General features: G+C 56.1%; 1 protein-coding gene across 4 annotated transcripts; it reads right to left on the reverse strand.

Moving 5' to 3' along the window:
• Nucleotides 1–1390: 1390 nt before the first annotated feature.
• Nucleotides 1391–16486, reverse strand: PIAS3 (protein inhibitor of activated STAT 3). 4 transcript variants are annotated; one of them, XM_055140950.1, is made up of 14 exons: nucleotides 15939–16070; nucleotides 13728–14142; nucleotides 13560–13644; nucleotides 13357–13407; nucleotides 13153–13243; nucleotides 12468–12602; nucleotides 12241–12346; nucleotides 11665–11738; nucleotides 11419–11579; nucleotides 10395–10528; nucleotides 10148–10316; nucleotides 9874–10007; nucleotides 9466–9503; nucleotides 1391–1771 (listed from the first exon to the last, which is right to left on the reverse strand). In XM_055140950.1, exons 1-14 carry the CDS (start codon nucleotides 15960–15962, stop codon nucleotides 1700–1702), a joined length of 1689 nt encoding a protein of 562 aa, XP_054996925.1. In that variant the 5' UTR covers nucleotides 15963–16070; the 3' UTR covers nucleotides 1391–1699. The 4 variants fall into 4 exon arrangements, with proteins under 4 accessions (XP_054996925.1, XP_054996924.1, XP_054996923.1 ...); XM_055140949.1 differs by having other exon boundaries at nucleotides 1391–1825; XM_055140948.1 differs by lacking the exons at nucleotides 1391–1771; nucleotides 15939–16070 and adding exons at nucleotides 8016–9061; nucleotides 16376–16486.
• Between the last annotated feature and the right edge of the window lie 1125 nt (nucleotides 16487–17611).

Here is a 17611-nt window from a genome sequence, read left to right on the forward strand (position 1 = left end):
AGGCTGGTCAGTATCAGTTGCAGTTTATTCCAATCTCTGTTCCCGTTCTGCTTCTCTCTCTCTCGCCCCTCACTCTCACTTCTTTTGCCTTGGTCTCTGCTTCGGTGTCTCCCCTGCTTCTGTCTGTCTCTCTGTCTCTGTCTCTGTAGTCTATCCTCTGGTCTCTCCCGACTGCTCTGTCTCTGCTTCTGTGTCTTCTCCTATCTGTGTTGTCTCCTTCGCTTCTGTGTCTTCCCGTGTGTCTTCTGTGTCTTTCTTGTGTCGTCTTCTTCTGTCTCCCCTGTCTTCTTCCTCTGTCTCCTCTTCTGTCTCACAGTCTTAGTTTATATAGCAAATTACATAGGGCACAATGGTGGGTTTAACATTAACAAATCAACAAAGAAGGGTAAGACCATTTTTTGAGGAGATTAACAAAAATCTCATCTAAGGAAAGATCTGCTCAAGGGTGTGATTCCAAACAAGGGTGTGTCAGGGTGTGAGTTAGTAATCTGCTTAAATAGTTGTAGTAAATCTACTTCAAATATTTTTAGCAATGTCATTCTGTATGAGTACAGTAAGAGATATCAGACTTAAAGTTTGGTTCTTCCTGAGGACATTCACTATATATTCCAGACCACAATCCTTAGGCCAGGTTAGTCTTCCTAACCCCAGCAGGGTCTTAATCTCGTCATTACCTTTGGATCATGACAGCATTGTCCATGATCATGCCCTCAACTTATAGTTGAGTATTGTGACGCGTTGGCCTGGCCCATTTCGATGCCAGGGTAGCTCAGAGCTTGCCCTGGGTCCATTCCGTCCCTCTCAGGACCCTGCTTTTGGGGTGCTAGGAACTAAGGGCAACTGAGTTGAGAAAATAGATGCCTAGGAGTAAATATTATTGGAGTCAATCAACTCCCAAGTTACAAAGCATATTATTAACTGTCTTCTTGTGTCCATACAGAAAGGCCATTGCTCTAAGGTAAACTAAGTTCCCTGCAGCAAGGCTAAAAGGACAAACCCCATGTTCTCCTACACTGCCCGCTCTGCTATTGCTCCAGCCCCTAGCCTCTACCTTTCTAATAGATACGTGGGAAATTATTTCGTAGGTTCAGTTTATGAGAAGCATACAGAGTTACCCCAAGTTTTACATACAAATGAGAAGCAGTAACATTTTTGGAAGTGAAATTATAATTCTAGTTTAGGGAAGATTTCTCACTATATCTTTTTTCTTTCTTTTGCTTTTTTTTTGGGGGGGGTCACACCCAGCGATGCTCAGGGGTTACTCCTGGCTTTGCATTCAGGAATCACTCCTGGCAGTGCTGGGGGACCATATGGGATGCTGGGAATTGAATCCGGGTTGGCCGCGTGCAAGGCAAACGCCCTACCCACCGTGCCATCACTCCAGCCCCTCTTTTTTTTTTTTCTCTTTTCTCCTTTCTTTAATTTTTGGATCATACCCAGCAATGCTCAGGGTTTACTCCTGGCAATCTAGGGGAATCATTTGGATGCCAGGGATTAAACCCAGGTCTGTGTACAAAGCAAGCGCCCTGTACTATTACTCTGACCCTGAAAATATCTTCTAATTTAATTAAAATATCTATAGAGATGGGGACATGATCCATTTTTGACCAAAAAATGGCGGGCGGGCTCCCTGAGGACCCAGAGCTGAAAGGTTTGTGAGAGAGTCCCCCAGATAAGGGTCATGCCCTCTGACAGGCGCCTACTGGAGAAGTCTCAGCGGGTGGAAGCCATCATCGCATCCATGCAGGCAACAGGCGCCGAAGAGACACAGCTGCAGGAAATAGAGGAAATGATCACAGCCCCCGAGCGCCAGCAGCTTGAGACCCTGAAACGTAACGTCAACAAGTAAGCAGGCCACAGTCGCCTCAGTTTACCTTTTGCGTTTGTTTTGGGGCCACACCCTGCGGTTGCTTAGATGCTGTGTGTGTGATACCAGATAACAAACCCAGGTCTCCTGCAGGCAAAGCCTGAGTGAGCACCGCAGCCAGTGTCATAAGCTTAATGTTTCAGAGCACTTTCCTGGAACCAAAGAGAGGGCAGCGGGTAAGGTGCTTGTCCGGTTTGATCCCAGCACTGCGTGGATATGACCCCAAAGCCCTGCTCCCCTGGCCCAAAAATATTCACAGGATCGCCTCAGGGTCCTGCAGGGCCTTCAACTAAGTGAAAGCTCATCTAGCTCTTCTCCAGCCTCACAGACAGAATTCAGCCAAACTGTTTTCCTCAGCTTAAAAACTCAACTCATCCCCAGTGCCTCCCTCACCACACACGCTGGCAGCGATTTTCAGTAGCATACCTTGAATCAGGCCTTTCTTCTTGGGTGCAGTGCCCCTTACTCCATCTTTATTTCTTTCTTATTTATTTTCTTTTTTTTATTATTCTTTTTTCTTTTTGGGTCACACCCGGCAATGCACAGGGGTTACTCCTGGTTCTGCAGTAAGGAATCACTTCTGGCAGTGCTCAGGGGACCATATGGGATGCTGTGAATCGAACCCAGGTCGGCCGCATGCAAGGCAAATGCCCTACCCGCTATGCTATCGCTCCAGCCCCTCTTATTTATTTTCTTTGAGGTTTTTTTGTTTGGTTTGGTTTGGTTTTGGTTTTGGTTTTGGCGGCCACACATGGCAGTGTTCAGGGATCAGTCCTGGTGGTTCTCAGGGTAACATAAGGGATGCTGGGGATTGAACCCAGGTCAGCTCATATGAGACCAGCGCCTGCACCGCTGTGCTATGGCTCTGGCCCATTATCTTCATTCCTTTTCATGCTTCACTATTCATCTACGAGGCATTGCTTTGAATCTGAAGATCACCATTTAAATCTTCCAACCCAGGAACCTGAGAACACTTTCCATTTGTTTACATCTTCTTTAATTTTTTTTAAATGGTTTTCAACATTTTTGGTTTTTTATTTTTTGTTTATTTGGAGGCCACACCCAGCAATGCTTGAGGGCTCCTCCTGGCTCAGCGCTTATTATACTTAGGAGACCATGCAGAGCCGGGGATTACGACTGAACCTCCCACATTCAAAGATGCACTCTGACCATTTGGGCTATTTCTCTGGCACTGTGTGAATTCTCTGAAGAATTATTTTTAATATGGCATTATATTTTAGGTAAGTGGCAATCACTTTTCTTTTTCAGTGGAGCAGGAAGGGTGTTGACCCACACCTTGCAGTGTTCAGGACTTACTCCTGAGTCTGTGCCCAGCGCTCACTCCTAGCAGGGCTCAGGGACCCCGTGTGGTGCAAATGGGCAGCTGCATACAAGCACATGCCATAACCCCTGTACTCATCTCTAGTCCCAATTTACTTTTTTTTTTCAGCCTAGATGTATTTATTTCTCTTGCCCAGCTCCCCAGCTAGAATTTCTAGTAAAGTATTGAGTGAAAGTAAAAGAGCAGGCATACTTGTCATGTTCATGACTGTAAGGGGGAAAGAGTTCAGTCTTTCACTATTTGGGGAGAAGCCACACCCAGCACTGCTCAGGGGAACCTATGTGGGATCAAACCAGGGCCAGCTGTGTGCAAGGAAAGTCCCTTCGCCTCTGTACTCTCTCTCTTGCCCTGGGTCTTTCACCATTAAATATACGTTAACCTTTGAGAATTTCAAAGGTGACTCACATCAGGTTGAGGAAACTCCCTTCTGTTCCTAATCATTACTCATTTTAAGCCTTAGCCTTTCTCAGTTTTTTTTTCTTTTTTCTTAGTGAGGGGGTTGGATTAGAGGGAGCTGGTGCTGAGGTTGCTCCTGGCTCTCAGGGGTCACTTCTGGAGGGGCTCAGGAAACCGTATCTGGTGCCTAGGATCAAACCAAAGTCTGCCTCATGCAAGGCCTTCCCTTTTTTACTTAGATTCCCCATCCTCCAGTTCTATGTTAAAACACTAGATATTTTCATACCTATACCTTGAGACATCTCTCTCCTGCTTGGTGGTTAGACTGAAACTTCCCCCAAGACAGACAATGTCATAGAGTTTCCAACAGTCCCCATAGTGCCTGGCACATAAGAGATGCTGATTAAATAGGAGAATGAGCTAAAGGTTCTCCTGCTTCCTACTCACCATTCTCGGGGCTAACTAACCATGAAGTTCCCCACGGCTGTGCGCAGCCAGGCTCCTCATCTTGAATATGCTAAAGAACATCCAGTCTGGGCAAATATTTTTTATTTTATTTGGGAGCCACACCCCTTCACTCTGGGCACAGGGACCGCTCCTAGAGCGCTCAGGGGACCGAGTGTGGTGTCAGAGATTAAACCTGGTTGACTGTGTGCAAGGTAGGTTCCTTTCCCGCTGTACTATCTCCCAGCCATAATATTTTTACTTTTTCACTTAGATTGGATGCCAGTGAGATCCAGGTGGATGAAACCATCTTTCTTCTGGAATCATACATCGAAAGCACCATGAAGAGACTCTGAGCCAGAAGAAGAGGGATTCTAAAGGACAATAAAGAGTGTCTCATAGCCTGAGAGAGAGTGCAGCAGATAGGTGCTCATCTTACACAAGGCTGACCCTTTTCAATCCCGACTCTGCATAGAGTCCCCTGAGCACCACCAGCAGTATTCCTGACTGTTGATCCAGGAGTAAGCTGAGTACTGCCCATAAACAAAATAAAGGATATGTAGGGATATGTTCTTTCTAGTGGAATTCCTAGAGAGTTACAGATTCCTGTATTAAAGCGGAAACTTGTTTTGGAGGATGTGGGGGGGGGTGGAGTTTGAGCCACGTCCAGCGACTCTCAGATTACTCCCGGCAGGGCTCAGGAGACCATACATGAGATGCTTGAGATCAAAACCAGGTTGGCTGCATGTAAGGCAAGCGCCCTATCCGCTGTACTATCTCCAGCCCCTAAAAATAAAACTTTCTTTTTCTACTACCCAGAATTCACCAGTGTTTTTAGTCTGCTGACCCCTTTTTAAACCTATAAAATAACTATATTCTCAGATTTTAAGGCCAGACCTGTTCTTATTTTGTTAAATTACTATTAAACATGCATATGCACGCATCAGTAAGGAAAATTGTTAAGACTGCCATGGAGGAAGGCTTAAGAAAAGCCATTTTCATGGCTAGCAGGTGGGCTGGGACAGTCTATCACACTGCAGTCTATGGCTAGAAGACCTGTTTGCCAGCTCCAGCTTCCCAAGCACATGAAATTGTGTATGTACACTTCGCATGATGCCTGCATATAATAAATAATAAATCGTTGCCTTCCTCTTCAAGGTGCTTACCGTGGCAGTTTGGGGCCAGAGAATAATACAGGAGGCAGGGCACTTGCCTTACACTGCAGCTTCTCTGGCTGCTACCCTAGTTAATCTTCAGCGCCATGTAGGGTCCCACAAACCCTGCTAGCACCACCAAGTGTGTGAACCATATTCCACACTCCTGCCACCCCCCAAAAGTTTTCTGAAGTTCTCCCTTAGAAGACATGAATGGATAAATCAGGTCAGTATGTCTCAGAGACTGCAATTCAACTACAGCCAGTGTTTCACAATTACTTCATTAAATATTTGTATGCCAGGGGCTGGAGCAATAGCACAGCGGGTAGGGCATTTGCCTTGCACGCGGTCGACCCAGGTTCGATTCTCAGCATCCCATGTGGTCCCCTGAGCACCACCAGGAATGATTCCTGAGTGCAGAGCCAGGTGTGACCCAAAAAGCAAAAAATACATATATATTTGTATGCCAATCAATAGCCAGAGCCTATACTAGATCTTATATATTATAAAGTATCTCTGCCTTCACACCACCACTTGGTGAGCCCATTATGTAATCATACTTGGTCATACCTCCATGGCAAATGCTGTCCTACAGAGTTGTATCTCCTGGGGGCCTGCTTGCACACACGGGGTGGGGTCAATTCGTGTCCTCGGCTCCCCTGGGTCCATCCTCATCTGGGCCTTTCAGATAGTGCTCAGGAGCCCACACATCCCTCCTTCTACCCAGGTACTGAGCCAGAGCCTGGGCTGACCTGGACGCTGTGCCCATCTGCTCCTTGTGCTGGGCTGGGGGTGGGGTAGGCTTCAGCCATGTGGTTGTGGGCAGGGGCTGAGGTGGAACTCTTCTGTCCTCACCACTTCTGTGGCTCTGCATGAATTACAACTGTCTGTACAGTGCCTCAGGCTTAACCCGCTTCCCTGCACTCTGGGCCAGTGGGGGTCACTTCACGGGTGGGGGGGGTGATTTCTTTACTGTCTTTACCAACCATCATTACTGCTCAGGCCCCCTGAAACTCCTGTCCCCACTGCCAGCCCTCTCCCCCATGGCTTTGGGGCTATTGAAGCTGCTCAGAGGTTGCAGGGTGCCTGATTCCTGTCTCAGCCTGACACTCCCAGTGAGGCCCAGGACTGGCCCGGGCAGTCATGGTTAGAAGCCTCCATCCAGCAGTTGCAAATCTGGGCAGTCCAGTGAGGGCACACCCAGGTCCCTCAGACCTGCAGCCCCAAGCTCCTCTGTGTGCCCCAGTCCCAGCAGTCTCAGACACAAGGTGTAGTATGCTGGGCCCACTGGTTCTTTTCAATGAATCCCACATGCTGCTGCAGGAAGTGGGGCTCGGCAGGCGGGAAGGGTATGTGTTGGGGTGGGACCTGCTTGGTGTCTGAGAAGTCACGGAGGGCACCCAGAGGTAAGGAAGACATGCAGGCAACACATCCTTGAGTCAACTGCAGTCTGGTCCCTGGACTGCAGGACAAAACACCCAGGTACAGAGTGGAGGGTTGCTGGGGACTCCGCAGGGTAGAGGGTGGAGATGGCGTTCCATGCTGGACCACTAGTGGCCACAGCTGACTCGCAGCCCACTTCAGCCTTGCCCTGTTGTCCTGCTCCTTGCAGACATGGACTGGACAGTTTCAGGGAGCATCAGTGTTGTTCCAAGCTTTGGGCCCATGTCCCCTACCAGCCACCTGATTCAGCCCCCACCCCTGCTGGCTGCACATGACCTGGAGAGAGAGCACCAGGGGACAGGGGTGCCTTGCCGACTTCTTCAGCATGCCCAGAAATATAGCCTGTAACTCGGAGTGGGCACTTCTGATGAACACATCTGAGACTGTCCCATAGCCTAGCCAGGTGGAAATTAGGGTTCACTCATGGCCTGCTCAGGGCTTACCCCAGCTGGTACTGGGGGACTCTACGTGGTGCTGGAGACCAAACCTGGGTCTGCTGTGTGCAAGCCAAGCAGTGCCTTCAACCACGTCCTAGTCCTTCAGCCACTCCCCACTTTCACCTTGCTGGTAACCAGCAAGAGACTGGAACTTAGGCCTCCACTGTCCTCATTGTTCAAGCCCCCAAACAATTCACTGTTACAGCCCAAAGGACCTTGGGTAATTTTAGTTTTTGCGTCACTGTGGGGGTGGGGGTCACGCCTGGCTCTGCACTGAGGGATCATTCCTGGTGGTGCTCATGGGACCATATGGGGTGTTGGGGATCAAACAAGTGCAAGGCACCTTGGCCCTCTACTATCTCTCAGCCCCACTCTCTTTTTTTTTCCCTTGGTCACACCACCGGCATTCTGGGTTTATTCCTACAGGGCTCTGGGACCATATGGGATACCAGGGATTGAATCCAGGTCAGTCATATGTAAGGTGAATGCCTTACCCACAGTGCTATTGCTCTGGCCCAGCCTGGGGAATCTAAGACACAAATCTGGTCGCCAGCTTGCCCTTGCACTGGAGGATAAGCCACTTAGCAGAGCGGCAAGAACCCACCAGCTTCAATTCAGGCAGGATGTCTGCTCCATTTCCTAGGCAGAGCCTATTTGCCATTCTCAAGAGTCAGGCTCCGCTCTAATCCCCTTCTGCCTGCCAAACCCACTGTTCATGCTGAACATTAGATGTCATCTTTTCTGGTCACCTTTATTGCCTTTACCTGAGGCCTCTATGACTCTGCTACAGCCCTCCAGTACTGCTTACACTGGCCAGTTCCCACCAGGCATATGCTCAAGACCATCTCACCTTTGTATCTATCCCTATAGACCTGACCCACCCCGTGTGTGCAAGCAGGCCCCCCTCCCCACCTCCACCCCTGTGACACACACAACATTCACAACTTTTATTGTGGGTAAAGACTTTGCTACAACTTTGGGAATGAAAAGTAAAAATTACAACATAGATCTGAGGCTCTGGAGGAGCCTGGAAACAGAGACAGGGGAGGGGGGGCCGCGGGGTCCTGGCTCCAGCCCCAGGAAGGTGCAGATCGAGCCTGGCCACCTGCAGGGCCACAAGCTCCAGAAGCTGGGACTCAGGCTGACCGGTGTGAAGAGCATCATGAATTTAAATATATAAATAGAGACCCAGGGAGTGGCCAGGCCCTGCTTCCTCTCCCCTCCTCAGTCACGCTGGGAAGGCAGAGGCAGCGGGTAGTCATCTTTGGAGTATTTGGTTTTTCTTGTTTATGTACAAAAACTGCAGCCCAAAATAGAGTTCTCTGTCCACGTGGGTCCCTTCTCTCACCTGAGGGCCAAGAGTGGGTTGGGACACGCAGAGCACGTGGCACCATGACCACGGGAAAGGGCAGCACCGTGGATGAGTTGCGGAAGAAAGTTCCTTCCCGACCCTGAGCCTTCCAGGCCAGGCTGAAGGCTCAGCCTCCTCCTCGCCTCCTCTGCCTCCACAACCTGGATGAACACCCCCAGGGAGGGTGCAGCCAGCCACGAACAGTCCCCAAAACACACCCCAGGGTTACTTAGCAGGGGTTAAATATTAACCCTTTGTTGCCAGCCTTGCCAGGAGGGTCTCTCTGGCCCACGCTGAGCCCCTGGGAGTGAGCACTGGGTCCCTTCAGGGAGGCGGTACTGGCACCTCGGCCCTGGGCGCTCAGTCCAGGGAGATGATGTCTGGCCGGCGGCCTGTCAGAGAGGGGCCGGAGGGAAGGGGTCCCCCATGAGCCTCCCTCAGGGCACCCCCAGGAGCTACAATGCTGCTGACACGACCAGCAGGGGGCGCAGGTGCGGCACTGCGGTGTGAGCTCCCCAACGCAGGGGCCAGAGGGCCCAGAAAGTGGGATGGGGTCCCTCGGAACTGGAAGAAGTGTCCAAGGGCATCTTGCTCATCGATGGAGGTGATGACAGAGGGGCCATAGTGCTGGAGGATCAAGAGTGGGGCTTAGGAGTCCACACCCCCCCATCCCCACCTCCCTGCCCCCCATCATCTCCCAGCCAGGTGCTTCCCGAGAAGCAGGAGCCCCTCCGTTCTCACCCCACCCCACCACAGGGTCTCAGTCTCATGGGCGCCCAAGATGTGGGGAGGTGTCGAGTTGGGGCAGCCTGCCAGCTCAGAGCACACAGGTGGTAGGGGCCGGGGGGGCAGACACCCAAACTCTGACAGTGCCTGAGACAGGCTTCAGGGCCTCAATGGGGCCTTGGGAGGGAAATCAATGAGCTGGCACGGGAGAAGCAGATTTAGGTCCCGGAGGTGAGACAGAAGGGCCATAAGCGCCTGGAAGAGGCTTCAAGAGCTAAGGGCGCCTTGGAGCAGGGGCCACTTACCTGACTCTCGGTCTGAAGAAAAGAAAATAAATCTAAGCCTGGTGTGAAGAAAAAGTAACAGTTAGCCTCCTCTCCGGTCCCTTAACTACCCAAACCACTAGCACTGTCACTGGGGCCCTTGCAAGGAAGCCAGGTAGCTTTGCGGGGGTGGAGGAAGGAGGGGTATGGAGTGACAGGTCCGGTGTTAAGGTTTTTTCCTTGCATACAGCTGACCCACTTCAATCCCCAGGACCACATCAGCTCCCCCAAGCACCACTAGGAGTGATCTCTCAGTGACTGCAGCCAGGTGAGGTCCCCAATACCACCACCCAAAAAAAAACCTCCTGAAAGCTTCAATAAGAAATTAAAAGGGGAGAAGGGGCAGGGGCTCTGGAAGGGGGCAGTGGCACCCCAGGACAGGCTGCCTACCTTGGATTTCAGCGCCCAGGGGGAAGGCAGGAGGGTACTCCTGCAGCGGAAGTGCAGACAGGAAGTCCCCACCCAGCGTGCCCACAGCGGGGCTCCGCAGCACGGACGGTGCCTGCTGAGTGGACGTCAGGACCCTATGGGAAGGAGAATGTGTCCAGGTGATGCCACGCCCACAGAGCCATCAGCATCTCCCCCCTCTCCCCCCCCCCCAACAGGCCTGCTGATCTGAAAGCACATAGCTTCCTCCTGCTCCACAGCTGGCATCTCCACATACCCCTTGCTCCCAGGCAGGGCTGGGAGGGCCATCGAGACACTGGTACAGGGCTTCTTGGCAGGAGGCAGGTCCTCCTCATCGGATGAGCTCTCTATGGTCAGGTCAATGACCTCAATCTTCTTCTTACTCTCCACGGGGCTGGTCTCTTGCACAGGGCTGTACTGGAGGCCTGTGGGTGGCAGAAGCTCCGGCTTAGAGGAGAGGATTTGCGGGATGGAGCTCAGCTGAGGGCCGGGGTGGCACTCACCATCCAGCCCATACCCTGACGGGGGGCAAACCTCAGACGCCTCTTTCTTGGGTTTCATTGGACACCAGGATCCATCTTCCATGAACTGAATCTCATCACAGTCCGAGCAGGAGTTAAGAATCTCCATGAATAAACTGGGAGAGGTAGAGACAGGAATTTTGGGGGGCTGAGAGGTGGCAAAACAGTAGAGACGTTCAGTGGGGGCAACACTAGCTTTGTCTGACGGAGCAGGGAAAGCACCCTCCTGAGGACCTTTGTGACCATGTGGCTACTCTAAAGTGACAGAAGGTGTGAAAGACCTGGGTCAACTTCAGATGCTACATTTCCAGAATAACACATTCTAAGCACGGGTTTCATGTAGTGGGGCGGGACAGGGCGCAGAATTACAGGACGCCAAGAACTATCTCATGAGGGCTGGACCCATGGCCTGGGCTCTGCAGGGGGCAGGCATGCCAGAAGCTACATGCATCAGAGCTCCTTGTCCACTTGACCAGTGGGCTGGCCGCGGCTGTGTGATGACAGCGTCTGACACATTGCGACCATACATGCACGTAGTCTTCTGCCGCTTAGGACCAACACCATGACGAGCACCATGCTCAGTGTCCTCGCCCAAAACAGAAGCCCATGTCATGAGGATTTGGTAAGAAAGAGCTGAGTGGGGCTGGAGTGACAGCACAGCAGGTAGGGCATTTGCCTTGCACGAAGCCAACTCGGGTTCGATTCCCAGTATCCCATTGGTGCCCTGAGCACTGCCAGGAGTGATTCCTGAGTGCAGAGCCAGGAGTAACCGCTGAGCCTCGCTGGGTATGACCCAAAAAGCAAAAGAATAATATAATAATAAAATTTAAAAGTCAAAAAAAAGAAAGAGCCAAGAAAAGTGCTGAGCAAGACTCGGCACAGCCTCGCTGGAGGATGAGCACTCGCCAGGCGCGGCGACCCAGCATCTGTCCACAGGCAGAGCCAGAGGGAGGGGTGGCCGAGACCAGGAGCTGGCTGAGAGGAAACATGACACGGACAGCCTTACCCATCGATGATCAGAGACTCGTAGGGCGCCTTCTTATCACACACTGGACACGTCCACGTGGGCTTCTTCTCATTCATCTGCAGATAGAGGGCAGCATCGAAGCTCTGCAGGTGGGCGCAGGTGAGGGCGCGGCAAGGCACAGTCAGGCGCATCTTCCCCAGCTGACGAGAGAAGCCTGTTCTGGTCAGAGTCCCGGGGATGGGGGGGGCGCGTGTCGGACCAGTTATGCCCACGCCTTTCACCCACCGGGCACATGAGCGACACGCGGAGGCTGGTAGTGGCCACCTCGCTGTCAGGGTCAGCAGTCAGCTTCTCCTTGACTGAAACAAGAGGCAGAGGATGTGGTCAGCAAGGCTACAAGAGGGTGCCAGAGCCCTGGGTGCAGCTGGGAAAAGCCTCTGGTTGGGGTTCTTGTCTAAGGGTCTGGAGAGTGAACCCTGGATCAGAGGAACTTCCTCGCCCCTGAGGAGATGAAAATGCCACCAGGTGACAGTGACGATTCTGGGTGACAGTGTGTGAGCCTTAGGAGCATCTTTGGACCATCAGGGTCGGGGCCGCAGGGACTAAACAAGGAAAAGGCACTGGTCTTGCACACGGCAGACAAGGGTTCAATTCCAGGCACCACGTAGGGTCCCTCAAGGCCCACCAGGGAGGGATCCCTGAGCACAGAGCCTGGAGTAAGCATTAAGCACTGTCTGGTGTGGCTCAATCCCCCACTGCCGCCCGGGAAAATGGAAAAATCAGTAAGGAAGAGGAGGAGGACTGGGTGCACAAGAAGGGAGCTGACTGCCTGTGGCAGTGTCGTGAATGGGTGACACTCACTCAGTGCCCTGGAGTGGTCTGGGTTCCGGATGCCCTTTGCTCTCAGTTTCTGGAGCAGTGTCCCCGCCGTCAGCTGCCTCACCAGGTACACAGACAAGGAGTAATTCTGTGTAAATGAGGGGGTGACAATCAGCCCATACCCCAGAGTCAGCCACAGGCAGGGAGCAGGAGGTAAGAAGGTGACCCCTCACCCCCACCCCAGCTTGGGCACCGCCTACCCCGCTCACCCGTCCAAACTCAGATGACCAGTTGACCACGATGCTGTTGGGGACAGTGGCCGAGAGCCGGGCCAGGGGTGTGAGGTTGATGGGGCGGCTGGGCCTCTTGGGTTCAGCCCCGTTCTTGGTGGGAGGGAGGTAGCCCTGGGAAGTGGAGGGGTCAGCTGTCCGGCCCTGGGAACTCACTCCCCAGGGGACACACTCACTCAGGGCCAAGTGTGGGGCCACATGGCAGGTCACAGGCCCCCAGATTGGGGCAGCAACTTGCTGCTGGCTGTCCAGGGAATGAGACTCACTCCTAGACCAAGGGTCAGACTTGCTCACAGTTCCCAGGGAAAGGACTGAGTGTCCACACTCCCCACTCTTAAGTTCTGGCCTCATCACTTCTATGGGGTCTTCCCTGAACCTCAGAATGCATCTTGTATCCTCTGGCTCTGACAGATACCTCTCCTGCCTGCTGTGGCTCTGGCCCTGCCCTGCCCTCTCCCACCCTTCCCACCCTCCTCTACCCTCTCTTTCCCTCTCCTCCCCTCTCCTGCTCTCTCCCACCCTCCCCCGCCCTCTCCTGCTCCCCCTCCTCTTCCCTTCCCCACCCTCCCCTGCCTCCACACCCTTTATTGACTATGGTGAGGCAAGCACCAAATAGAGCAGCACTGTACAGCAGGCCCTGTCCCTCCCGGGACCGTGCACTGACCGGCAGGGGACACAGCTTCCCATTGACCTTGACGAAGAGATTGGGGGGGAAATAGTCCTCCTGGGGGCAGCTGGTTTCACAGAGACAGAACCTGGGAGAAAGGAGAGGAAGTGGCCTGCAGGGATGCCTGTGGCCCTCAGCCCCCAGCAAGCATCCCAGGAGGGGTGCAGAGCGGGAGACCCCCAGAGAGGCATGGTGGCTCACCTCAGCTGCACCTGTATGGTATAGTCACACTTGGCCCCCGGCAGAACCTCTCTGTGGCAGGGAGAGAGGGACGGGGATGAGCAGGGGCCCCCTGAGGGCAGGGCTGGCGAAGGCCTCAGAGTGAGGAGGGAGAGAGCAGGCGGGGGCGCGGGGTGGGGGGAGGGCCAGCAGCAGGTGGGAATAGCAAGGAGGCCGAGGGGTACCTGGACGTGAGGATCTGCTGCACCTGCTGAGGCGTAAGCGCAAAGGTAAAATGTGCCTCCTCGAAGCGCTGGCCAGAGGCGGACGCTGCGGACATAGGGCAGTTACTTGGCACCTGCCCACAGCCCACACTGCCAGGGCAAAGGCTGGGGAAGGGCCAGGAGGCCTACCGAGGGTGGTGGGCCGGATGAGCTCCCCATAGACCTCATAGAATGGCAGGGGCTTCATGGTGACATCAGGGTGCACAGGCTGCGCCAGCGGGGGATGCAGATCCGCTTCCCGCTTGGGGCCCAGCAGGGACCCAGGGGCCAGGAGGGCTGGGGCCAGGGGTGCCAGAGGCCCTGGGGAGCCGCTGGGCGTCCCGGGGGGCAGGGCCAGCAGGGAGAGGTCGGTGGGCCCCAGGTTCTTGCGGGGGAAGCGGCGGCGGTAGAGCTCCTTGATCTTCATCTGGACACCGGGCGCAGCGCTGGGCCTGAGCAGGTGCAGGGCCTTGGCCAGCAGCTCGTGCTTGCGCCCGCTCTTGTTGCGGCCAGCGAAGCCCAGGAGCACCTGAAGCTCAGACACCCGGAAGCTCATCACCATGTGCTGCGGAGAGACGCCTGTGGTCACTGGGCGCGGCCTTCCCTCGCGCTCTGCAGGGCCAGGGCCACGCCCGCTAGGACCCCAGAGGGGCCTCGAGTGAGGCCTAGCACCCTCCACAGCTGCCCGCCCTGTCTCCAGGTCTGGACACCATCACAGCACCAGGGTCAGCTGACCCTCAAGGACACCAGGTCCCCTGTCCATCCCTGCCTCAGCCCTGCCCCTTCACTACCTCCCTGCCTCATCCTCGCCTCACCTGTGCCCTGTACTTGCCTCCCTCCTGCCTCATCCCTGCCCCAAACTTTCCTCATCTGTGCCTCATACATACCTCAGTTCTGCCCCATCTATGCCTCACCTTGCCCCATCCTTTCCTCACTTTTGCCCCATGCCTGATTCACCCCTTGCCTTTCCCTTCCTCAGCCCTGCCCCATCCTTTCCTCACCTGTGTCCAGTACTTGCCTCAGTTCTGCCCCATCCCTGCTTCACCCCTGCTCCATTCCTTCTTCAACCGATCTTTCTCTGCCTCACCCCCGCCCCATCCTTTCTTCACCTGTGCCCCCTACTTGCCTTAGTTCTGCCCCATCACTGCCTCACGCCTGCCCTATCCTTTTCTCATCTGTGCACTACACTTGCCTCAGTTTTGCTCCATCCCTGCTTCGCAACTATCCCATCGCTTTCCTCACCTATGCTCCATTCTTATCTCACTTCTGCCCATCCCTGATTACCTCCTACCCATTCCTGCCCAATCCCTACCCCACCACATGTCCATCCCTGGATTCTCCCTTAAGCGCTGTCCCCTCTCCTGATCTGTGGCTGATAGAGGGCTGGAGGTCAGGACAGGGAGAAGAGGGCTCAGGCTGGATGGCTGGAGCTGGCATCCCTCTCCACCCTCTATACAACTCAGCTCATTTTGGGGGGCGTGGGGGGGAGTGGGGGAGCACATAGAGGTGCTCAAGGATTACTACTTCCTCTGCACTCAGGGATCACTACTGGCAAGAAGGAATAGGGAGGAACATATAGGGCACTTGCAAGACAACTGTCCAACCTGCTGTACCACCTCTCCTGCCCCTACACCTCGGTTCTTAGCCCAAGCCCTGCGACTTGATAGGGGTTACGGGTGGGAGGGTGAAAGGCTGAATCTGCTGCAAATGCTGGTGGGGGTTGCCGCATGACCACCTTCTCCCTGTTTCCTGGAGAGAAGTGGGGTGATGGAGGATTTCGAGTATTTTGGCACAGAAACTCTCCCTGGATACCTGCTCACCCGTCTGCCTGGAGCTCACATCCTTGACGTTCCAAAAGAGCGCCCCCGGCAGGGGTGCAGGTTGGGGGACCCCACGGGGATGCAAGGTGTGGGGCGACCCGGAAGGCGGTGCAGAATATGGGGACGACGCTCGGCCTGGGTATTTAGGTTTGGGGGGCCACGGCCTCAGGTCAGCGCGAGGCAGAACCCCACCGCCAAGAGCAGAGCGCAGCCGGGGTGCGGGGCCGAGCTCGCTTTGGGGGTTCACCTGAGGACCTATGAAGGGTCCTCAGAGGGCGCCCGGACGCCCATCTCAGCTGCCTCGGCCTCCGCCGCCTCAGCCCCAGACTCGGGGTCCCCCGGGCCCCGATCGCCCCGCCCCCTGCGGCGGCCCCAGCCCCCGAACCCCGCTTGGCCCTGCGGCCCCGCCCCCGGCGCCCCGGCCCCGCGCCCCCGGCCCCGCCCCCGGCCCCGCCGCCGCCCGGGCCGCGCGCGCCACGTCCGCAGCCCCCGCCTGGCCGGGCCCCGCGGCGGCGCTCGGGGCCGGGGGAGGAGCCGCTACCTTGATCTCGCCCAGCTCCGCCATCTTGCGGCCTCCCGGGCGCTGCCCGGCGCTGCCCAGCCCGGCCCGGCCCAGCCCGGCCCGGCCAGACCCGGCCCCGGCCCCGGCGCGCGAGTCCGCCCCCGGCGCCGGCCGCAGCGGCCGCCCGCCCCGCCCCGCCCCGCCCGGCCCGCGGCCCCGCCCTCCGCCGCCCGCCCCCGCCCGGCGCTCGGGGGGCCCGGGGCGGACGGACGGACGGACGGACGGACGGGCAGACGGCGCCGGCCTGGGGGAGGGGCGCGAGGCGGCGCGCCCGGCGCCCCCCGTGCAGCGGCCCGACGGGGCGGCTGTGGGCCCCGCTCGGCCGCTCGGGGCGTCCCGGGCCGCCGGCTGCACGCGCGCCGCCCGGCCCGAGGCTCCGAGTGGCGGCCGAAGTTCTGCGCGGGGCCCGGACTCACCGGACGGGGGCGCGGGGCTCCGCGGCGGCCGCCGCTCCCGGCCCGGCTCGCTCGGCCGCCGGACGCTGCAGCGCGGCGCGGCCCGGCCCGGCCCAGCCCGGCTCCGGCGCGGCTCCGCTCGGCCTGGGGCCGCCCCTCCCGGCCGAGCCCGCCCGGACCGCGAGCCGGGGCCGGGGCGGGGCTGGGGGCGGGCCGGGGAGGGGCTCGGGACGGGCCTGGCGGGTGGGCTGGGACGCCGCGGGTGTCCGGTTCGGCAACCCCAGCGGTGGCCTGCGCCACTCGAGGCTCCGGGTGCCCGGGACCGAGCCGGGGCTGTTCGTCTCGGGGCGCGCCAAAGCCTGCATGTCCCTGCAACCCGTCCCACCGAGCGCACGGGGCCCCTACTCCTGCTGGCCCTTCAAAAGGCGTCTTCTGCCCCCAAAGTTCCCGCAGCTCTGCCCGGGCTGTGACCACCCCCCTCGTGGGCAAGTTCCTGGGAAGCGCCCGCGTTGGAGCCAGGCTCCCCGCTCCGCCAGGGGCGAGGGGGGTGGTGGGTGCCGATCTAACTGGGAGCCAAGTCGTCTCGTGGTTTATTCGGACGTGGTCAGAGGTGGCTCGTGGTGAAAGCGTCACTCAGTGTAGCTGCAGGTAAGGCCGCGCAGTGCAGGTGGGCAGCCACAGCACAACTTCACCAGTAACGCAATGCCCCTCAGCCGCTCTGCGCCCAGACCTTTCCTCGTAGGCCTCCCTGGAGTTCTGATCCAGTCCGACATATGCACACTGCCAAACTGCCCTTTTCCCAGCGCCTGTCAGACTGTCCCTGCCCACTTACCTGGTGGATTTGGTTCGGGAGGAAGATGTCAGCCCACCTGATGCTTCCCTTGTCACGGCCCTACTGACAGGATCTTGAGTTTAGGCATTTTAGTGTCATTTCCAATTCTGTCTTCATGAGGGCCTGAGCTGTTATTTTGTTCTGCTTAATCTCTAGATCAAAAGTTACTGTTGCACTGGGGATGTGGCTGAGCCTTAGAACATTTGCCTCTCCTGTGTGAGGGCCTGGGTTCCATCGGCAGTGTGGGAGGATCACGGACAAGTTCGTTACAAAGGACTGCTTAGTGTCTCCCTGAATCTTCCTCTCCGGAATGTTCAGGAGAGGAAGGATAAAAAGTGTGGGTGGTGGTGAGCAGAGATAGAGTACTGGTAGAGCATTTGCTTTACACAGGGCCCATCAGGGTTCAATCCTTGGCACCCCATATT

The sequence above is a fragment of the Sorex araneus genome, chromosome 5 (assembly GCF_027595985.1).
Source record: "Sorex araneus isolate mSorAra2 chromosome 5, mSorAra2.pri, whole genome shotgun sequence".
In the NCBI taxonomy this organism is placed as follows: Eukaryota; Metazoa; Chordata; class Mammalia; order Eulipotyphla; family Soricidae; genus Sorex; species Sorex araneus.